Below are 19,816 nucleotides of genomic sequence, written 5' to 3'. Positions count from 1 at the left end.
CAACCTTTCCAATTATTCTAGTAGCTTCTCGTTGTTGGATTAAGCAGTTCAAGATGGTATTAATGGATGAAGACAATCAAGGAATGGTGCAATGGAGGAGGAGGAGGAGGAGGAGGAGGAGGAGGTGCAATGGAGGAGGAGGTGGTGGTATAGGTGGGGAGGTGGTGGGTGGTGTAGGTGGTGTAGGAGGTGGGTAGTAGGTGGAGTAGGAGGAGGAGTAGGGTGGTGGAGTAGGAGGAGGAGTAGGGTGGTGGAGTAGGGGGTGGTGGTGGTGTAGGTGGAGTAGGAGGGGCGGTGGTGGTGTAGGTGGAGTAGGAGGTGGAGTAGGGTGGTGGAGTAGGAGGGGTGGTGGTGGTGTAGGTGGAGTAGGAGGGGTGGTGGTGGTGTAGGTGGAGTAGGAGGTGGAGTAGGTGGTGGTGTAGGTGGGGAGGTGGTGGTGTAGGTGGTGGTGGGCGTGTTGGTGGGTAGGAGGTGTGTAGGAGGTGGGTGGGTGTGTAGGAGGTGGGCGTGTTGGTGGGTAGGAGGTGGGTGGGTAGTGTAGGAGGTAGGTGGGTGTGTAGGATGTGGGTGGGTTTGTTGGTGGGTAGGAGGTGGGTGCGTGTGTTGGAGGTGGTCGGTGTAGGAGGAGGTGGTGGTGGGTGTACGACGTGGTGATGGTGGGTGTACGAGGTGTAGGAAGTGGAAACTATGATGACCAAAACTGTGAAATCACCATATTTGTAAACTTCCATTTGTAAACTTCCATTGTGAACTTCTGGATGTAAGTTTGCTTTTGTAAACTTCTGTTTGTAAACTGTGCAGCCACAAAGAGAAATTTCAACAAGCATTACTTCAGCCACATCAACTAAACTTCATCTGTTCAAGATTGTTCTTGTCATAATTGACGACAAAGATAACTCTCCAATCTCAGCAAAATAGATTGGAATGGAGAAGTGTTGATTCGATATCTTTCTGACGGAAGTCGTTACCGCAACTTTATGTCATTATTCCAATATCATGAAGTTATACGCTGTTTCCAACATTGACCCACAATACTTCCATCTACAACAGAGAACTACAACTACATAAGTAAATCAACCAATTTTGTTAGTAAAAAAAATTTTTTTTTTTGGGGAAAATATCTTATATTCTTATTAATTTATGTTTTCAGTTTGTATTCCTAGAATTATTATACAGAACATCATCCATCAGTTCTTGGTTTTCACAAAAGTAAAGTGTTTCTGTCTTTTTTTTTTCTTCTTTTTATAGTTGGTTTAAATAAAACGTATATCATAAGTTGAATGTAAAATAAAAAAAGGGTTGATAAAAAAAAATTGGATTGTGCATTATATAAACCTCTTCCACATCAAGTGAAAATTGGTTTAATAAGCAACACCTGACGAAACACCAACTGGGGAAATAGCAGGTTCAATCACATTTGGATTCAAATCAGCATCAGTTAAAGCTAATTGAGCATCAGTCCAAATATGTTCAACTTCACCTTTTCCTTCACCAACACCACATAATCCACCAATTCTAGTCCAATCATTAATTCTCTTAAGATTTAATTCATTGAATACGGAATCAACACTTTCAATCAAATGATTGGCAATTTCTGGTCCATGACCTGGAGTAGGAGTGATACGTAATCTTTCTTCACCAATTGGAACAGTGGGGAAATTGATAGCTTGAACATAAATTCCATGTTTATTTAATAATAAATCAGATGCTTTTTTAGCATCAGCAGCATTTCCAACAAGAACAGGAACAATATGAGATGGATTAGGAATAACAGGTAATCCTAATGAGTTAAGATTGTTTTTAACATATCTTGTATTCTTTTGTTGAGCAATACGATCAGCAAGAGTAGAACGTTGATATCTAATCGAAGCTCTAGATCCAGCCATAATTGCAGGAGGTAAAGTAGTGGTGAAAATAAAACCAGGAGCATATGATCTAAACCAATCAATTAAATTAGCTTTACCAGTTACATAACCACCTACACAACCATAAGCTTTACCTAAAGTACCGGTAACCATATCAACACGGTTCATGATAGTTGGACTTGGTGGTTGAGCAATACCTGCAGCTAAATGAGCTTCAAAGTCTAAATGTTCAGCAACACCAGCACCATGAGGACCATACATACCAACAGCATGGACTTCATCCAAGAAAGTTAAAGCACCATACTTTTCAGCCAAATCACAAATGGCTTCAATTGGAGAAATAGATCCACACATAGAATAAACCGATTCAAAAGCAATAAGTTTTGGAGTTGATTTTGGATATTGAGCAAGTTTTGCTTCTAAATCAGCTAAATCATTATGTTTAAAAATATGTTTTTGAGCACGAGAATTCTTAATACCTTGAATCATAGAAGCATGATTTAACGAATCAGAAAAAATTACCAAATCTTTCATCTTTTGACCAAAGAGGGATAATACTGCATCATTAGCAACAAAACAAGAAGAAAACACTAACGCGGCTTCATGTTTATGTAATGCTGCCAATTCAGCTTCTAATTGAATAGCATGTTGATTATGACCGGCAATGTTTCTAGTACCACCAGCACCACTACCATATTTATCAAGAGTTTTTTTCATGGCGTCTAAAGTTTTTGGGTTTTTTCCCATACCTAAATAATCATTTGAACACCAAACCATAACTTCTTCAGCTTCAGAATTCAAATGAGCACGAGGAAAAGCATTAGCTAATCTGTTGATGTTATTAAAGAAACGATAAGATTTATCTTGTCTCTTTTTATTTAAATCATTTTCCAAAAACCCTTGGAAATCAAATGCTGATTCATTAGTACCCATTGGAAAAGCATTTGGATTAGCAACATTAACAAAATAGTCTTGTTTAGAAGTTTCAATAGGAGTAGTAGCAGTAGCTCTAACTGGTTTAGTAGCCGATGAATATTGTCTAATTTGTTGTTCTTTAGCTTCAATTGCAACTGACATAAATGGACATTTTCTAGCTGGGGTAGATAATCCACCTGGAGTTGATTTTGAGATTTGACGTAATGCTTGAGTAGAGGATGACCTAACAAAAGGACATACTGTCATAGAAGCTCTAGCTAATGATTCCATTTTCAGAGTGGGTTTTGGTGTAAAGTGAAAAAAAAGGAAGAGATAGTAAGAGTAAATAGAAAATGTATGAAATTTTTTATGTTTAAATAAAAAGATTTTTTTTTCTTTTTTTTTATTTTTTTTTTATTGATTTTCGATAAAAAAAAAAATAAAAAATTTTAAAAAAAATAAAAAAAATTTCTGGCAAATGAAAATTTCTTAATTTATAAAAATTTTTCAGTTTCATAATTGCGGAGAAGAAGAACAAACATTTACTTGAGTAGAATAAGGAGAACAAGACATGACCATGACGATGATGATGGATTTATAGTTTTACATCAAAAGGTTAAAATCTCCAAACAGAATTCAGAGAAACTTACTCCTGATTAATTTGATTCTAATGCGCTATGGTTTATCCTCCAATTGAATTTCAATGCTACCGTTTTTTTTTTTTGCAACACAAAATTACTGCAATAATAAAAAAAACAATTGAGTTATTAATAAGCAACTTGTACCAAATTCCGTACCGGCCTTTGCAAACACTGTCAGACCATTCTTTTAAAGACAATCTGTTATATGCAGCTAATTAAATGTAACCAAGAACTATTAATTCCCCCCCTTTTTTATGCTTGTCTCCTTTTGAATTGAGAATCTCATAGAAGAAGAGGAGAAAAATCAAAATTAAAATCATCTTATTGATTATTTCATTTATTAAATCGTTTATTGGTCAAATCAAATGGTTGCATTTAAAATAAAAAATATCATAACCTTTAACCGGAAAAAGAAAATTTGGTTAACGAACAGAAAAAAATAAATTTCTTACCTTTGAACTTAACCTTTTCAGTGGACTGGTAGAAAAGTAACACAAAAAATAAGCGCGCGATCAGCCGGATTTATTATTGTGGCTGATAATTTTGATTACTAACCAAACACATTTATGAAAAATTTTGGTATGGAAAGTTGTTCCACAGCAAGCAATTAACAACAATATCATTTTGATGATAAATGTATGAGGAACAGTTAATTGATATTGAATACCTTTAATAAAAACGGAAAGAGCTAGACTTGTTGTTGACAAATTCACTATCATTATCAGTTCTAAATACCGCTAATTTCAAACCACCACGAAACGAGAAATATCTCTGAGATTGTTTTATCCACATAATGATCGTATCTGGTGCTGCTGACTTGTGTTTAAGCAGATACGTGAACTTCATTTTTGTATAATCATCCACCAATACTAATACGAACTTTCTCCACAAATCCCCCCAGCCTTAAAAGGACCAGCGATGTTAGCATGAACTAATTGAAGAGGGACAGTTTATGTCCGGTCCATTAGAAGAAGAAGCATAGCTTTTAAAATTCTTTGATTTGAGAAAAATATCACATGGAGCCCCAATCTCACTGGAAGAAAATTCGACCTCAGCAGCTTGAAGCATAAGTTAGAAAGAGGCGGGGTTGGGATGACCAAAAGATGAATGAAATCTGGATAATTGCTTGGACTTAACAATAGAATTAATTTCAGGCATTGGCATAATAATATCTAATGTGCACTCCAACTTAATCTCATATGTACCAAAAGTAGAATGTGTAACAGACTTGGTTGTAATAGTAATCAGATTATCATCAGCAGGGAATGATTTTGGATTAATTAAATTCATCTTTAAAGCTGGAACAAAACCAGTATGTTGAACATCGATAACATAATTATTAGCTTGTAATTTCAAAGTTCCAAAACCATACCCAGAAGTTTTCTCCCCATTTGCCAGACCACCCTATTGTGGCTTCTCAAACATTTCAAAATCATGGAGATAAGCTAAATCGGGCATCAATATTAATACTCGCCCCCCAGTGTCAAGAAGGAAATGGTTTTGATGCTCATTAGTAGCCCCCGAAATAGCAATCACCTGGGTTGTCAGATTTAACAGCTGCAGACTTATTAGGCTTATTTGTTGAAGTAGGAGCCTGAGGAAAAGATGGAGTAGGTACAACCGCATTAGGAGAATCAGAAGCCTTAGAAGCCTCGTCAGATTTCTTCTTTTTACATACCTTTTTAGTGTGACCAAACTTGACAGTAATGTCATCTAACCTTATTTGAAGAAGTTGCAACATGAGCTTGATCCGATGATGTACTGACAGAACCAGAACCAACAACCAACATAAACGTATCCGGGAAATCAAGCGAAAGAGCCTGTGCATACCCTTTAACTAGACGGATGTTGAACACCACAGAAGGGTTAACGTCTTTTGCAGCTCGATGACAAGTTTCAATGTCGGACCAATGAGACATAGGAAGATGCATCAATTCCACCGAACTCTTCAGATGAAAAGCTATGGAGAACGTTATCAAAAATGGTTCGTAAGGTAACAGAAACACCAGATGAAGGAAGTTGGATTTGAATAAGTTGAGCAGCCGTAGTATAGTTTAAAGTACCATAGGCTTTTACAACGGATTGATAGAACTCACGACCAAGTCGTAAATGGAAAACGTTCCTGAATGGAAGAATCAACAGTAGCTGCCATACCAGTTTGAATGAAAATATCAAGTTCATCAAAAAATTGTGTTTGAAGGTGGGCAGTGACGTCGCTACTAAAAAAGAAAACCAGCTTTGTCTTCAGTAAGGTACTGGGTAAGAGTTTTCTGAGTCAATTGACGACAAATGAACTTGAACTCAGCATTCAATGTTTGGTAATTGAGGTGTCCATCTAATTTAGTGACTAATGCAAAAGGGGAAGCGCTGCATAACCTGACGTAATATGGTTACGGTTGATTGTATGGTAAGATTTCTTTCAACTTGAAAACTGTACATTAATCGACTCAAACCAGGTCTTCTTAGCGACGAAGGTGGCTGTGATGGTGGTTGATCAGTTGAGTTGGATTCTGATTGTACAGCTTTGGGAATAGCAGGAAAAAGTAATACAGCTAGATTTGGATCATTCCGGTCACGACAGGCTATCCACTTGTGTTCATGTGTAAAAATGCCTTCTGGTAAATCAATAAAGTACCTTCCAAACGCTCTGGCTAAGTGTGCGCAAATTAAGTTTCTACTAATTCTTGGAGCATATAACACATCATGAAGAATCACTACTCCGCGGGGTGTAATGCCGGATTTATTTTTTCAGTTGTTTACGCTCATTTTTGTCCTAGACTATAGATAAAGATTGGTGATCCAGATAAACTTCAACTTGACCATTACATAAATAATTAAATCATATGGTAATAATACCAAGTAGTTCTTTCTCCATTGCGGAGTTTCTACTTTGGGTTGATGATAATTTAAATGCCGCAAATGAAATAGGAACTAAAACATCAATTCCATCTGTATTCTGCCTTTGGCAAATAAAACCTCCAATAGCACGATCCGAACTGTGGGGTGAAAATATAAGTGGTTTTGTCTGGATCATAAATGAAAATTTTTGGTAACCTAATGAGATGTTGTTTCAATGATTCAAATGCTTGACGAGAAGCTTCAGTATGTTCAATTTTGGTATTCTCAGCAGCCTTATCCTTTATCAAATCTGTCAATGGTGCTGTATATTCTGACAAGTTTGGTACGAACTGCCTGAAAAAATTTATATTTTCAAGATCAAGTAATACAATTCTATCTCCAAGGTTGTATTGGTCTAACTTTCCAAAGATCACATTCTTAGTGTGAACAAATGAGTTCCCATAAGGAGTACATTTTCTCCAAAATGATGCATTAAGAACTTATTTAACTGATTGCCCAACTAAACCAAAACCAGTGACGTTGATGAAATCATTATTTCTAGCATAGTTCTTAAATGACAAGGTACAATTTTCAGCTACCATAAGTACAACGTCTCTCCATTGGATACCTTTTAGTGAGTCTTCAGGAAATCTAAGTTTGTCTTGATAGGCATCATCTAAGTCACCAGCAAAATAAGGACAGGCAAGTTTTCCCCATTTGAATTGGTCAATGAACATCGTTTCAAATTTATTTCGAAGTTTGACCATTTTATGGACTATGAATTATTGAAATACTTTGAAGGCTATAAAATCAGGAAAGTGAAGAAACAAATTACAGCCACAGCAGCATTTAATGAACAACAACAGATCACTGGAGAAGCAGTCATCATATTACCAGAACCATTTAATACAAACGTTAAAGTGTATTTGATGCATGAATTAGGTCAAATACTCATTGGTGAACCAACTTTAAGAAAGTGGAAGTATAGTTTAATTGAAGATGGAAGCAGGATCAACGAACAGAAACAAAAATTTAAAAATCAACTCATCAACCATAATCCCAAACTATTCTCCACAGAAGAAAGAAAACCCAAAGAGAGAAATTTTAAATATCACATTTTAACCACCGATGAAATTCCAATAATGCTGGTGCCTTATTTTACAACTGCTTTTCTTTATTTGCTTGAGCACGTAATTTAGCTTCTTTGTAACTTGCACACTGAGAGCGCATATGACCATGTTTTCCACAGTGCAAGTCAGACACTGATGAGGAAGATGATTTCCTTCCAGCCTCAGCCTTTAACAACGCCAGAAAGTTTTACAAGCAACAACAAGTTTCCGAATCACAAGCCCCAAGTCAAGGCAACAACATGCCTATTCTTCCTAAAAACGTGATCAAAGCCAAAAGAGCTCTTGTCGAATATAGCAAGAGTTCAGACCAGGCAGTCATTGATGCTTTATTGAAGAGAAGAAGAAAGCCGGAGTTTTAATAGACGCTGTACCAGGCTCGTGGTTGAGTCCAGTATTCGTTGAAACAAAAGAACAAATTTAGAGTAGTTGTAGACTTAAGAAAAGTCAATGCAAAGACAGTCAAACAGCCAGTATATCTTCCAATATTTAAAGACTTTTGACAATTGATCTGACTTCAGTCGATGTGGTAGGAACATTCCAATTATGAATAGCCTGAACCTTGTGTGGTCCTTTTGTGACAAAAAGAATTGAATTTTAAGTGTGACAATACTGTTAAGTCTCCACCTACTTTGGAGTTATTCTCCATACAGCTCAGAGGAGACCATGATTCCGGTAAATGGAAGATTGCATAGAAGCTATCCACATTACATCAAAAGTAAACGTTGGTAACATTTGGTATTTTGGGGGTCATGGATGAGTTTGGTAATTTTTTGTCATCCCGGCCCTACATTCTCAAGGAGAAATGATCCGCCACAAGGTGACCGTCTGCAAATCAAGTTCTGGATCGAAGAACTGTTGATGGCTGCAATTTTCCAATTCTGCTTTTGATCTTAGACTTCAGTTTCTCCTCTTGGTTGTTAAAAATTAACACACCTGATAAACTTGTGGTTTGAGAAGTCAAATAATGCGCCTCCATCAGTGGGTTTAAGAGATACACCATTATTTACTCACCAAGAATGAATCGATATTTCATATCTATAACAACAAACTTGCGAGAGAAAATGTTACCTTCCAGAGAGAAACTAAAGTTTCCGTCTATACATTATCAAACTTTGTATCAGACGAAGTTGAGCACAAGATCACTAGTGGAGTGTTCTTGCATTCCGCTTCGTGTGATACAACAGTTTCATGTGTATCGAGATTTAGATTAGTTTTTTCGATGAACTTCGCACTGTTTAAACAGATCTTGTTGAACTTGATCTTGAAAACGATATCCCGGGAATGACCCTATTGAACATGATTTTATCCAACAATGGTAACCTGACGCATCCGATCTCGTTTTCGTATCTTTTCGGGACTTTCATGTAAATTTCTTCATCCAAATTTCCAGATGGATGCCATAATGGCATTCTTATAGGTACATTTAGATGAAGAGATTTATATGAAAATACCTGAAGTATAAGAAAGCGAAATTAATCAAGATGTCTCAATACCAAATGTGGAAAACCTTGGTGTGGGATTGGCCAAGAGAAATGAAAGTATATAGTAGACCTAACAATAAGATATCAAGTACAACTACTACCTAATAAATACAACTCTTTAACTCCAGTTCTACTCTTTTCACAGTAATACTTCAACACAGAAACCCGTCTGCCCATGCCGACAAATAATCCGTTCAACTTAGCCGGCAAATCAACTTAACGTCAGCTTTGATATTGCGGAAAACGGGATGCCATAATCCTTTTTGTCTGAGATCCCCTCTCAATCCGCGCAAGTATAGTTAAGAGACCACTGGCTTGGTAAATGGAGATTAGTGTTGGTAATGAGATTGAACAGCCCTCTCGAATTTTGAAACGAAGAGGCAATTAGGAGGGGGAATTACCCTCTTCAAATATTTAGGGAGAGTTTTTCTTGGTGAAGATTATGGACTAATCTAGGCTCAGGATGATTAGTGATCGAGTTAAGTGACATGAGATCTGAAGACAGCTTGATGGAGGTTTTAGTTACATATTTCTTATTGTTCGATACATTCTCAGTTTACATTTCCTACGAATCTAGTGAGGTCCCTACCTTTATATATATCAGAAATGGCCCCCTGTCCTCTGTTTCTGGAGATCCCTGGCTCCGATATAACTATACCTATGATTGGAGATCCCTGTCTCCTCTAACCCGGTCCCTAACCCCATCGATATGGTCTTTTTCAGTTATTTCAGACTTGATATTCTTATCTTTTTTTTTTCTGATACAACCATTTATTCTAGTTCTTATACATAATAACATACAGAAATATAATAAACAGATACACAATTAGAGGAACAAAAAAGATGGATCAACATACGATGCAAAAAACCTCTTATAAGCAGCAATTATCTTAATAGATTTGTTTCTCCTCGTATGTTGCTTTCCTTTTGTCGTTTTAATGTATTTTCATGGTTTAGTGATCTCGTCGATATCTCTTCGATCTCCGTTTTTATATTAGACCTTGGATTACATAATACAACAACTTAGACAGGGACCCGCTTCTTTCGGCAATCATTTGTCTTTTCCCTACGGAATTCTCGCACTAAACGTGTTTAATTATCGTTTATCAATTGTCATCACAAAGTTACTAATAATTGCCTCAGATATACGATTTGCATCACATCACGCAATTATTCTCAATTCCAATTGTTGAGAATTTTCAGCTAAAATTATTTTTTAAATTGTTTCGGTTTTGCAGGCAATTTTTATTTTTTCAAGGGGGGAGGCAGAGAAGGGATGATTTTTTTTTTGTTTGTCTGGGGTAATTATTAAATTAAGGAGTTAGACAAGTGGAATGACAAATATCGGCTTATTAGTTTTCATTGGGTGGAAGGGATCATAAGCCGACTGAAATTCAATTGACTTTTTATTATCAATTCAATTGAGTCTCCTGATCAAAATTTGCAAGCAGAAACTTGATTGAATAAAATCTACAAAATATGGTTTGCGCAGAGATGCTTAATTGATACAGATAAACACATGATCTAAAAAAGGCTAATAACAGAATCTTAACCCAATCGTTCCATCCCTTCCCCCATTCCCCACCCCCTAAAAACTTCTTGTTTGTCTTGGAAAATGATTGTTATTATTATTATTTATTATTTTCTTAGTGTTTTTTTGGGTACACCCATTGTTTAGGATTAGACTGACTCCGATTATTATAAATACCAATGCATTTTTCCATTTACATAATCTTCTTTTATTTTGTCATCATAAACGTATTCATATACAAACTACAAAATCTAAGAATGGGTTCCGAAATTCCAACCACCCAATATGGGTTCTATTATACTAAAAAAGATGGTTTAAACTTAAAAGAGAATTTACCTGTCCCCAAACCAGGTCCAGGTGAATTATTACTTAAAGTTGATGCCGTAGGATTGTGTCATTCTGATTTGCATATCATTTATGAAGGATTGGATTGTGGTGATAATTATGTCATGGGTCATGAAGTTGCCGGAACTGTAGCTTCCCTCGGTGGTGACAATGTCGCTGACGTTGCTGGGTACAAAGTTGGTGAACGTGTTGCCTGTGTCGGTCCAAATGGATGTGGAGTTTGTAAGTTCTGTCGTGCAGGTCAGGATAACTTGTGTACTAACTCATTTTTGGATTGGTTTGGATTGGGTTATGACGGAGGATATGAACAATACTTATTAGTTAAGAGACCAAGAAATTTGGTTCGTATTCCAGATAATGTTAGTAGTGAAGATGCTGCCGCCATTACTGATGCTATGTTGACTCCTTATCATGCTTTAAAGATTGCTAAATTGACTCCAACTTCAAATGTATTAATTATTGGAGCAGGTGGGTTAGGTATTAATGGTATACAAATTGCCAAGACTTTTGGTTCGAAGATTACTGTTTTGGACCCAAAAGAACCAGCTAGAGAGATTGCCAAGACTCTTGGTGCCGATAATGTTTATGATAAATTACCGGATTCTGTCAAGGCTGGTTCATTTGACATCTGTGTTGATTTTGTAGGTGCACAGTCTACTTTTGACTTATGTCAAAAGTATATTAGATCCAAGGGTGATATTGTTGTCGTTGGGTTACATTCACCAAATTTAACATTCAATTTGGGTGATTTGGCCCTTAGAGAAATTAATATTTTGGGTAGTTTCTGGGGTACTTCAAATGATTTAGCTGAATGTTTTGAATTGGCTAGTCAAGGTAAGGTTAAACCAAAGGTTGCTAAGGCTCCATTGAGACAATTACCTGAGTATGTTCAAAAGTTAAGGAAAGGTGCATATGAAGGTAGAGTTGTATTTAATCCATAGAAAAACTATCAGACACATTTCAGTTTATTTCAAGATGGTGTTGGGGGTTTATTAAAATTTTATATAATTTTCTAGTGTATGATGTCAATAACACTTGTTTTTGTTGTACAAACTATCGGGTGCGCTCTGTCAGGGTATATCTATACTTCAAAAGGAGCAGTGTAGTTTTTAGTCTTAAAATCCCAATAAAATGTTAAACTTTGACTAACATTTGCTGGAACTCCACATTCCTCTATATAGTCAATCCTCTCTAATCTCTGTTTGATAAAGCTACGGAAGTCATCAAATCCACAAGAGAATCCAGGGCCATTATTACAACCAGGAATCGGAATAACAGCATCATTAAGCACAAATCTCACATATGAATCACCATCACAATTATACTTCTCAGTATATAATCTTGCACCTTGTGGAACTAAATTAGCATGTACAAACTTTCTATCAAATAAGATCTCATCAACAGGCAAGGGATATTCCGGTGTAAATATCCCCAAGGCACTCATATAATGATCAATATCTGTATCATGAATAAAATTCAACCAAATCTTATTATCAGCCTCGGTATCTTCTAATAAAACCAATGAAGCATTCAATAACACCGAACCTATTACCGTAGACATGTTATTCCCCGGACCCGAAGTATAGAATTTACCCAAATCCTTGTAATAAGCATATGCAACTAAGTCATCATTGGTGAATAAATCACAGACGGGTGATTGTCCAGTTACGTTGATTTCATAAGCACACCAATCGAATAGATTTATAATATCATGTTTGGTTAATTTGATATCATTATTATCTTTTGTAATCCGCTCAAGAATATCGTATAGAAATTGATCATTCCGATTGTGAAGTAATTTTGAATTAGCTGCTATATCGTAATTAGCACAAGCATATCTCGGGGTTAATGTATTAGCTCCAAGCGAAGGGTCTTTGGCCAAGATATTGAACTTGATTTTGTCAGTTCCATATTCATCACCTAAGAAGCCTTTGACGAAGCACTCAGCTGATTTATGTACTCGATTAGAATTGGTAGTAAAGACCGGCAAGGTATAACTCAGATTATATAGATCATTATATCTAGATCTGAAATATGCTCCATGTCTGAACAAATCTCTCGTCCCAGCGAAAGGACCCTGGGAATTTTCATCAGTAGTTTCCAATCCAAATTGAGATTCGTCCTTTGCGAAATAATCATAATCATTCAAAAATGCCAATTGTCCCTTATATTCCCGAAGTACAACAAATTTGAAAACCTTTTAGCATCGGTTCCTAGCAGGGAAGAATCGAGTAGGATATCGCTCTCCATGTCGTGATATTAATTGAACTTGTTCCAATCCACAAATCGAAGGAATGTCGGATGAGATGCCATATCCCGGGTGTTGTATATAAGGGGCCGACCCACCTAAGAATCTAATTATATTGCAGTTATCAACCGACGCTTGTTCGGGGGTGGCTAAATGATAGGCGGATTGACCGATTATTAAGAGTCCGCCTTGTAATAATTTGGATATTGAAACCATGTATTTTGCAACTGTAGTTGGGGTGAGGATTGCGATTTTTTGCAGCAATCAAATCACAAAAATGAAATCGTTTAGATTCAGCGAGATAAAGTGAAGTATTTATATCCTAATCTAGTAGTGGGAAATATATCAAGGTCAGAAATGTAAATTAGAAGTGTGGTCTATAATTACCTTGTTGGTTACAATTAAAAATTGCCTGGGGAATTTGTTTTACCTTGATACCTATTTCCCTTTCTTATTCGTTTGGAGTAAATTATTTAGCATGGAGTTGCAACAGAGAGTATGGTCATGCGAGGTAGATTACTCGTGCCACTTAAATGAATGATCAACCATAAAAATCGGTATGAATAAAACAGTCGCTTACTAGTAATCCATTGTAAGTTACTGTTGCGATACCAGTTGTGGGTGGGTGTGTGTCAATTTTAGGAAAACGTGGGTAGCTGCTGTCTTGGAAAAAAGAAAGCAGGTACAGGAAAATAAATTAATGCGCCATGAACATTTGTTGCAAATTAACTTTTTGTTAATTTTAATTTTGTGCAACAATAAACACAGCAATAATCACTTTGATGTATTCTAAAAATCTAATCATCGCCTATAAAATTTACATTTAAATAATATCTATAAAGGAAATAACTAATATATTCCACGAATATTCTAATAATCATTACGCTGTTTGCCTAGGAACAGTCGCGTTATACTTAACTTCATGATAATCCCAATAGAAAGTCAACGCCAGTGGATAATTCTCAGGCAATTTGCAATCATTGACAATGTCGTATTTTCCAATTCTATCCTTAACATATTGTTCATAATCCTCCAATTTACATGAAAATCCAGGACCAGAAGAGCATTCTTTTATTGGTATCACAGCGTCATTAACAATAAATCTAACATAATGATCATCTCCACATTTAAGTTTTTCGCAATACTTTGCAGGTGGGTACCCGTGTTAAAGCTGTACTGCTATATATAGAGATTATTTAACTCTATCAAAAGGTAAAGCATCAATAGGATCAAATAACCCAAGTGCAGATGAGAACAATTCAATGTCACTATCATGAGTGAATGTAAGCCATATTTTATTCTTGGGATTCTCTTCTTTTAAAAGATTCAAAGTTGCATTTAATTGGACGCTTCCAGCTAATTTACTATTATATCCGCCAGGACCCCATTGATAATAAAATGTCAAATCATTATGATAACCATATGTTACGAATTCATCTTCGGTGAAAATATCGCAAAATGGAGAATATCCTCTTGAATTCATTTCATAGGCACATATTTGGAATAATTGGAAAGCATCATCTGAAGTAATATTCAATCCCGGGTTTGCAGAAGTAAATCTAGATACTATGTTATCTAAATATGTAGTTGGGAATTTCGACAATTGATCCTTATAATGATTGGGTTCAAAAGCAGGACATCCCCATCTTGGAGTTAATGAATTAAATCCAGCATCCTTATCTTCAGTAACTATAACTTTATCAAGAATCTTTTCAGAATATTTCTCTCCAAGGAACGAAGTAGCGAAATTCAAAGCAGTTTCATAAACACGGAAACTAGCAGCAATAAAAATTGGTAAATTTTCATTTGGATCATAAAGGTGTCCATACTTCGCCCTAAATGACCCGCCTGCTCTAATTGCAGTTTCATACCCTGTATATGGACCTTCTGAATTAGCAGGGGTAGTTTCATATTCATAAAGATCTTCATTGGGTACATAATATTCATAATCATTAAGGAATGATAAATCACCATTAAATATTCCGTTGTAACTTTGCAACTTATCAACAATTTGTTTATGAGTTTGACCAGCTGCTAAACCAGGAAATCTTTCACCATGTCTCATATACAATTGGACATGTTCAACTTCACATTGGGGAGGTGTGGATGTGGAGATCCCAAATCCATTATTCTGAATATATGGACCTGCAGCGGCTAGGTATTTCACGATGTTGTACTGAGATTTGGCTGCTAATTCTGGACCGGCGACATTCCTGAATTGATCTTGGGATGCAAAGATGAGACCGGATGATAAGACTTTACTTATTGCTACCATGTTATGGTGTTGAACTTGGTTTGGTTTGTTGTGAGGTAAATCTGTTTGTGAGAAAAACGTGGGGTGATATGGTAGTATTTATACTGGGAAAATAAACAAGGTAGAATAGGTTACACTCAGACCTTACAGTATTACCAGATGGATGCCAGGGTTTAATACTAAGTTGAAGTTCCTCAATGGACTAAATATTTGTTATGTTGGGTTGCTATAACCAGGGGTATCTATTGTTGAGTGTGAAACTCTAAAACACTCAATAATTTATAACTTTGTGATTGACTATATTGGCGGGTATGGGAACAACTAATGATTTGACGGTAGTAGACTCTTAATGTAGACTCGAATAGATATATATTTCGTGATTGCCTATTATAATATATCCATTCCTCTCTATAACAAGACTCCCTCCACTATAAATGAATAAAACTAATACTTAGTCAATAGATGAAACTTCTTTGTTCTAAAGATAAAAAAAATATCACACAATAAGGAGATCCCTAAAAAAATTACAACCCCCAGATTCTTGTGCGGCTCATCAAATCCTGAGATTTTAGTACTAATTCAGACAGCAGAATTCGCGTTAGAGTAAAGAAAATTGATGATTATGATGCAATTCTTAACCCATACTACTTAGAACATATATACATACATTACTCTCTACTCACTTTTTCTTCCCTTTCTTAGCAGGTTGTCGCTTGTTTTTTGAATCAGGTGCTGCACCTGATGGCAAGACCAACTTCACTTTTGAAACCGTAAACACACCAACCAAATCGTTAGGTTTCAAAGTCTTAACGATTTCTCTTTCCACTGGCCAATCCAAATCGGTATCTGATCCAGAATCGTCCATCTTTCTGGTAGTGAAATAATGTAAAGCATCTGTAATTGATTTCCCTTTCTTTCCTGATCCTGGCTGAATTTTTACTTTATATTTAAATTTCTGTAATGATTGCCATGGAGCAAATACAGGAATAATATTGATAATAGAATCCTTTGGAGATGGCTTGGATACAAATGAATCAAGAATCTCTAAATAATTTGTAATATGGGATTCGTCACTATCAACTTCATCCATAATGTATTTTTGGTATTCTTTAGCTTCTTGTTTCCTTCTTCTTTCTTTTGCAGCTTCTTTTTCTTCCAATCTCTTAGCGGCTTCTAATCTCTCGAACACTTCTTTCAGCTTTTGATCCTCTCTTTGTTCAACCTGTTTAAGAACTCCCAATGCATCCATTCTCAATTTTCTTTCTTCTTCATCTTGATCGGCGTACCTCTTTGCGATTTTTTTAAGTTTGGATTTTTTACCTCTTGGAATTGGAGTAGCTTTTCCCAGTCTAGACTCAGTTGATAAAGAAACACTGTCCGAAATAGACTCCAAATCGGCTTCAGGACTTCCTTCGACTTCTTCTTGAGCACTTTGCGGTGTTTCTTCCTTGGTAATTTCAACCTTCTTGGTATCCTCAATTTTTTGTGTCTGTTTGATCTTTTCAAGCTCTGCCTTCTTATTATCAAGAGTAATAGTCAAACCATGTTCCTTTTCACGATTTACTCTATTCTCGGCATATCTTTTAGTAGTATCCTCATCAACCAAACAATAAAGACCAAATCCCATTACTAATTGCGATGGAGGTAAATATTCTTTCTTGCCTTTATAATTAAATTCTCCAGAAGGAACAAGCGATCCATCAAAATCACGCTTAGATATTTCAGTACCATGCATTACCCAAGCCGACGTGGTTACCTTTCCATTCCATCCACTTGAAGCAGACATAGAAAAAATACCAGCTTGCATAACAGTCGAAGGTGGGACTAATTCTCCCTTAAATGGATTCTTGATGAATACTTTTAAAGATCCTTCAAGATCAGAACTGACAAAGAAATCATTATCCCCGAAATGTCTATAATATATCATATCAACTTGTGCATTATCTCTGCCTGCCAAACATAAATATCCTTCATTGGAAACAAACCAATAAAATTTCTCAAACCAATATTTAGGTCTCATTTGTTTTAAAGTTTCAGTTTCTTGTTTGAGAGCTTTGGTTAAATCTTGCGTGATCTTCCTTTCGGCGTTTTTAACTGCCATGTTTGTACTTTTTTCAACTTTGGTTTGTTTAGTTTCGGCGGTCTTCTTGGTGTCAAAGTACAATCTGGCATTTGCAAATGCAGTTAATGATAAATCAATCCAAGTGGAAACAACATTTGGTCTCTTCTGTTTAGTTTTCTTAGCTGTGGATTTCTTTTTCTTGGGGAAGTCGTCTTCATCTTCTGAATCGCTTTCACTTTCGCTTTCACTTTCTGATTGTGTTTCATCGACATCAGAACTATCAGAGTCTTCTTCTTCGAAATCAGGAAGCAAAATTTTGAATTTATTTTCTTTCAAATTCAACGGCAATCCAATAGAATTAGCCAATTTATTACCTTTTCTCTTTTCAAGTTCAATAACCGATTCAATATTGGTCCAATCCATCAGCTGATCTAAAAATTGTTGAATATACGCACGGCATGCTTCCACTAATTCGGAATGATATTGAATCAATTCTCCCTTTTTTGAATTTAATTCCTGTTGTTGTACAAGGGTTTGGATTTGTCTATCACGTTCACTCTTTGCTTTCTCCAATCTCTTATTAGCATGTTGCTTTTGTTGCTCTATCTTTAATGCCAGCTTACTGGATTCGAGGGTTGAGAAGAATTTGTCCAATGTCTTGTTATATCCTTGAACTGGTATAAATTCAAAAGCATCGAAATTCTCTTTATATGGTTCAAAAGGATGAAATTCATCGTAGATTATATTCAATTCAGAAGTTTCATCTACTGACTCATTCTTCTTCCCCACTATATAACCCGTGGTTTCTTTCTCGACAGTTAATAATGATAAATACGCATCTTCACAGACTTCTAATGCTTTCACTACACTTTCGATACCTTCCTCATTTCCTTCAAAATTAAGACTACTTTGACTTGGGTTGATTCCACAATCATGAAAACATTTCTGAATTAACTCACTTGGTAAATGCTTTGCATTAACAAAAGCAAGTTTATGAATTGAGAATACCCTCACTTTCTTCTTATCTGAATGTTCTTTCAAAAGTAACTTATGTGTGTCAATCCATGACTTGACATCTTCAGATGTATACGTAGTCTTTTCAAATTTATACTCATCTGTAAATAATGATTTATCAAACATTTTATACTCTTCATTAACTGCGTATCTGTCAACATCTTCCTTTGCAGTGACTAATCTTTGCAAGGACATAATCTTTTGATGTTCATCAAGCAACAATATATTCCCAGCACTGAAGAATTCCAATACAAGATAATACAACCCATCACTGAATTGTAACACTAATACTCTGTCATTCGGAATTTGTTTGATACCTGATAATCTTCTAGTTTTCAAATGTTTTCTTAATTTAGTAACGAAGTTAGAAGGTTGTTGAGTAGTTTGTCTTTCAAAATCAGTCAAATGAATTCTATTTCCATATTCTAACACAACCACCTTCTTAGAATCTGGAATTGAAAATTTAAATAAATATTGACGAGTGCTATTGGCAACATTATAAATATTCTGTAATCTATAATTCAATAATTCTTTAGATAATTCAGAAGTAAGAATCTGAAGATCCAAACTGGTAATACGTTGCTGAAATCAATGTTAGCAATTCGGCTTAATCAATATTTCTTTAAGGTGTTACATACTTTCATTACTGAGAAATCAATGGCAACTTCCTTTAGGACATCTGGGAAGCTAAAAGTAAATTCGGTCGAAAATTTTTTTGGCTCGTCCGATCGATTGCTCACTACGGAATGTGACTTCTTTCATCGTAGCTTCAAATCGCCTTTGGGTGTAGAATTCCATTAGAGGTCTAATGAGGTATGAAGCCCTCAGGTACTTCCTGTGACACTTTAATAACCAATTCCCTTAGTTCTAGGAAGTTTCTGAAGTAAGCGGCTAAAGAAGCAAATTGTTTGTGAGAATGAGAGACGGTTTAAGACCCAATTCAATTTTTACCTTCAAACATATTCCTATTGATTGAATTAAGTTAACATTATAGCCGGTTTTACCATACTTATAACTCGAATCCGAGAATGATTTATTAGTGAAGTAAGGAAGTTTTCTAACAAAGTTTTCAATTTTTACTGCTTATGCATTTTTGGGATTGAACTCAACAGTTAATTTTACTTCGCTTTAAATGAAACATTTAAACCGAGTTTTTCTTCGAAAATAAGGTATAGATAATAATACGTTGCATTTGGAATGGTGACACACTTGATAGTCAAATCTATAAGTTTGACCTATCGGTAATTATCTTGATACAAATGGAGTTGCATTGTTAAGCGAAAGCAACAAGTTTTGCAGGGTGAGTTTTTCCCAATTGACATGTTCAAAGAACTATTAAAAGATAGACTCCAACTACATGTATCATTCTTTATTGCTTCATTACGTTAGGAATAACAGATGATGAGGCATAATGTGTGGTGACTTTCTGTTCTAAGAATATCCCACGACCTACATGGAGACATATACGTTTATTATCCCTTCGCCCTAACCA

General features: G+C 35.8%; 8 protein-coding genes across 8 annotated transcripts; 2 read left to right on the top strand and 6 right to left on the bottom strand. All coding sequences in view use genetic code 12, as the record gives it.

The window, feature by feature from the left end:
• Window positions 1-1,361: 1,361 nt before the first annotated feature.
• Window positions 1,362-3,071, bottom strand: HEM1 (5-aminolevulinate synthase; the record flags this gene model as incomplete). Its single annotated transcript, XM_049407567.1, has 1 exon — window positions 1,362-3,071. One exon carries the CDS (start codon window positions 3,069-3,071, stop codon window positions 1,362-1,364), a length of 1,710 nt encoding a protein of 569 aa, XP_049263065.1.
• Window positions 3,072-4,492: 1,421 nt separating this feature from the next.
• Window positions 4,493-5,602, bottom strand: J8A68_003686 (uncharacterized protein; the record flags this gene model as incomplete). Its single annotated transcript, XM_049407566.1, has 3 exons — window positions 4,493-4,825; window positions 4,977-5,165; window positions 5,576-5,602. 3 exons carry the CDS (start codon window positions 5,600-5,602, stop codon window positions 4,493-4,495), a joined length of 549 nt encoding a protein of 182 aa, XP_049263064.1.
• A 758-nt stretch (window positions 5,603-6,360) lies between these two features.
• J8A68_003685 (uncharacterized protein) lies at window positions 6,361-7,026 on the bottom strand (the record flags this gene model as incomplete). The annotated part of the gene is made up of 2 exons (XM_049407565.1): window positions 6,361-6,674; window positions 6,786-7,026. 2 exons carry the CDS (start codon window positions 7,024-7,026, stop codon window positions 6,361-6,363), a joined length of 555 nt encoding a protein of 184 aa, XP_049263063.1.
• Window positions 7,027-7,188: 162 nt separating this feature from the next.
• On the top strand, window positions 7,189-7,748 carry J8A68_003684 (uncharacterized protein; the record flags this gene model as incomplete). Its single annotated transcript, XM_049407563.1, has 2 exons — window positions 7,189-7,216; window positions 7,519-7,748. The coding sequence occupies 2 exons, from the start codon at window positions 7,189-7,191 to the stop codon at window positions 7,746-7,748; spliced, it is 258 nt and encodes an 85-aa protein (XP_049263062.1).
• A 2,910-nt stretch (window positions 7,749-10,658) lies between these two features.
• Window positions 10,659-11,687, top strand: ADH5 (Adh5p; the record flags this gene model as incomplete). The annotated part of the gene is made up of 1 exon (XM_049407562.1): window positions 10,659-11,687. The coding sequence occupies one exon, from the start codon at window positions 10,659-10,661 to the stop codon at window positions 11,685-11,687; it is 1,029 nt and encodes a 342-aa protein (XP_049263061.1).
• A 140-nt stretch (window positions 11,688-11,827) lies between these two features.
• Window positions 11,828-13,210, bottom strand: J8A68_003682 (histidine phosphatase family protein; the record flags this gene model as incomplete). Its single annotated transcript, XM_049407561.1, has 2 exons — window positions 11,828-12,910; window positions 13,016-13,210. The coding sequence occupies 2 exons, from the start codon at window positions 13,208-13,210 to the stop codon at window positions 11,828-11,830; spliced, it is 1,278 nt and encodes a 425-aa protein (XP_049263060.1).
• Window positions 13,211-14,186: 976 nt separating this feature from the next.
• Window positions 14,187-15,269, bottom strand: J8A68_003681 (histidine phosphatase family protein; the record flags this gene model as incomplete). Its single annotated transcript, XM_049407560.1, has 1 exon — window positions 14,187-15,269. One exon carries the CDS (start codon window positions 15,267-15,269, stop codon window positions 14,187-14,189), a length of 1,083 nt encoding a protein of 360 aa, XP_049263059.1.
• A 658-nt stretch (window positions 15,270-15,927) lies between these two features.
• On the bottom strand, window positions 15,928-18,968 carry J8A68_003680 (uncharacterized protein; the record flags this gene model as incomplete). Its single annotated transcript, XM_049407559.1, has 2 exons — window positions 15,928-18,906; window positions 18,963-18,968. 2 exons carry the CDS (start codon window positions 18,966-18,968, stop codon window positions 15,928-15,930), a joined length of 2,985 nt encoding a protein of 994 aa, XP_049263058.1.
• Window positions 18,969-19,816: the final 848 nt, after the last annotated feature.

This window comes from Hemisphaericaspora subhashii (genome assembly GCF_019202705.1).
Source record: "Hemisphaericaspora subhashii strain CBS 10753 chromosome Unknown scaffold50, whole genome shotgun sequence".
In the NCBI taxonomy this organism is placed as follows: domain Eukaryota; kingdom Fungi; phylum Ascomycota; class Pichiomycetes; order Serinales; family Debaryomycetaceae; genus Hemisphaericaspora; species Hemisphaericaspora subhashii.
This window is presented reverse-complemented; position numbering and strand designations above follow the sequence as displayed.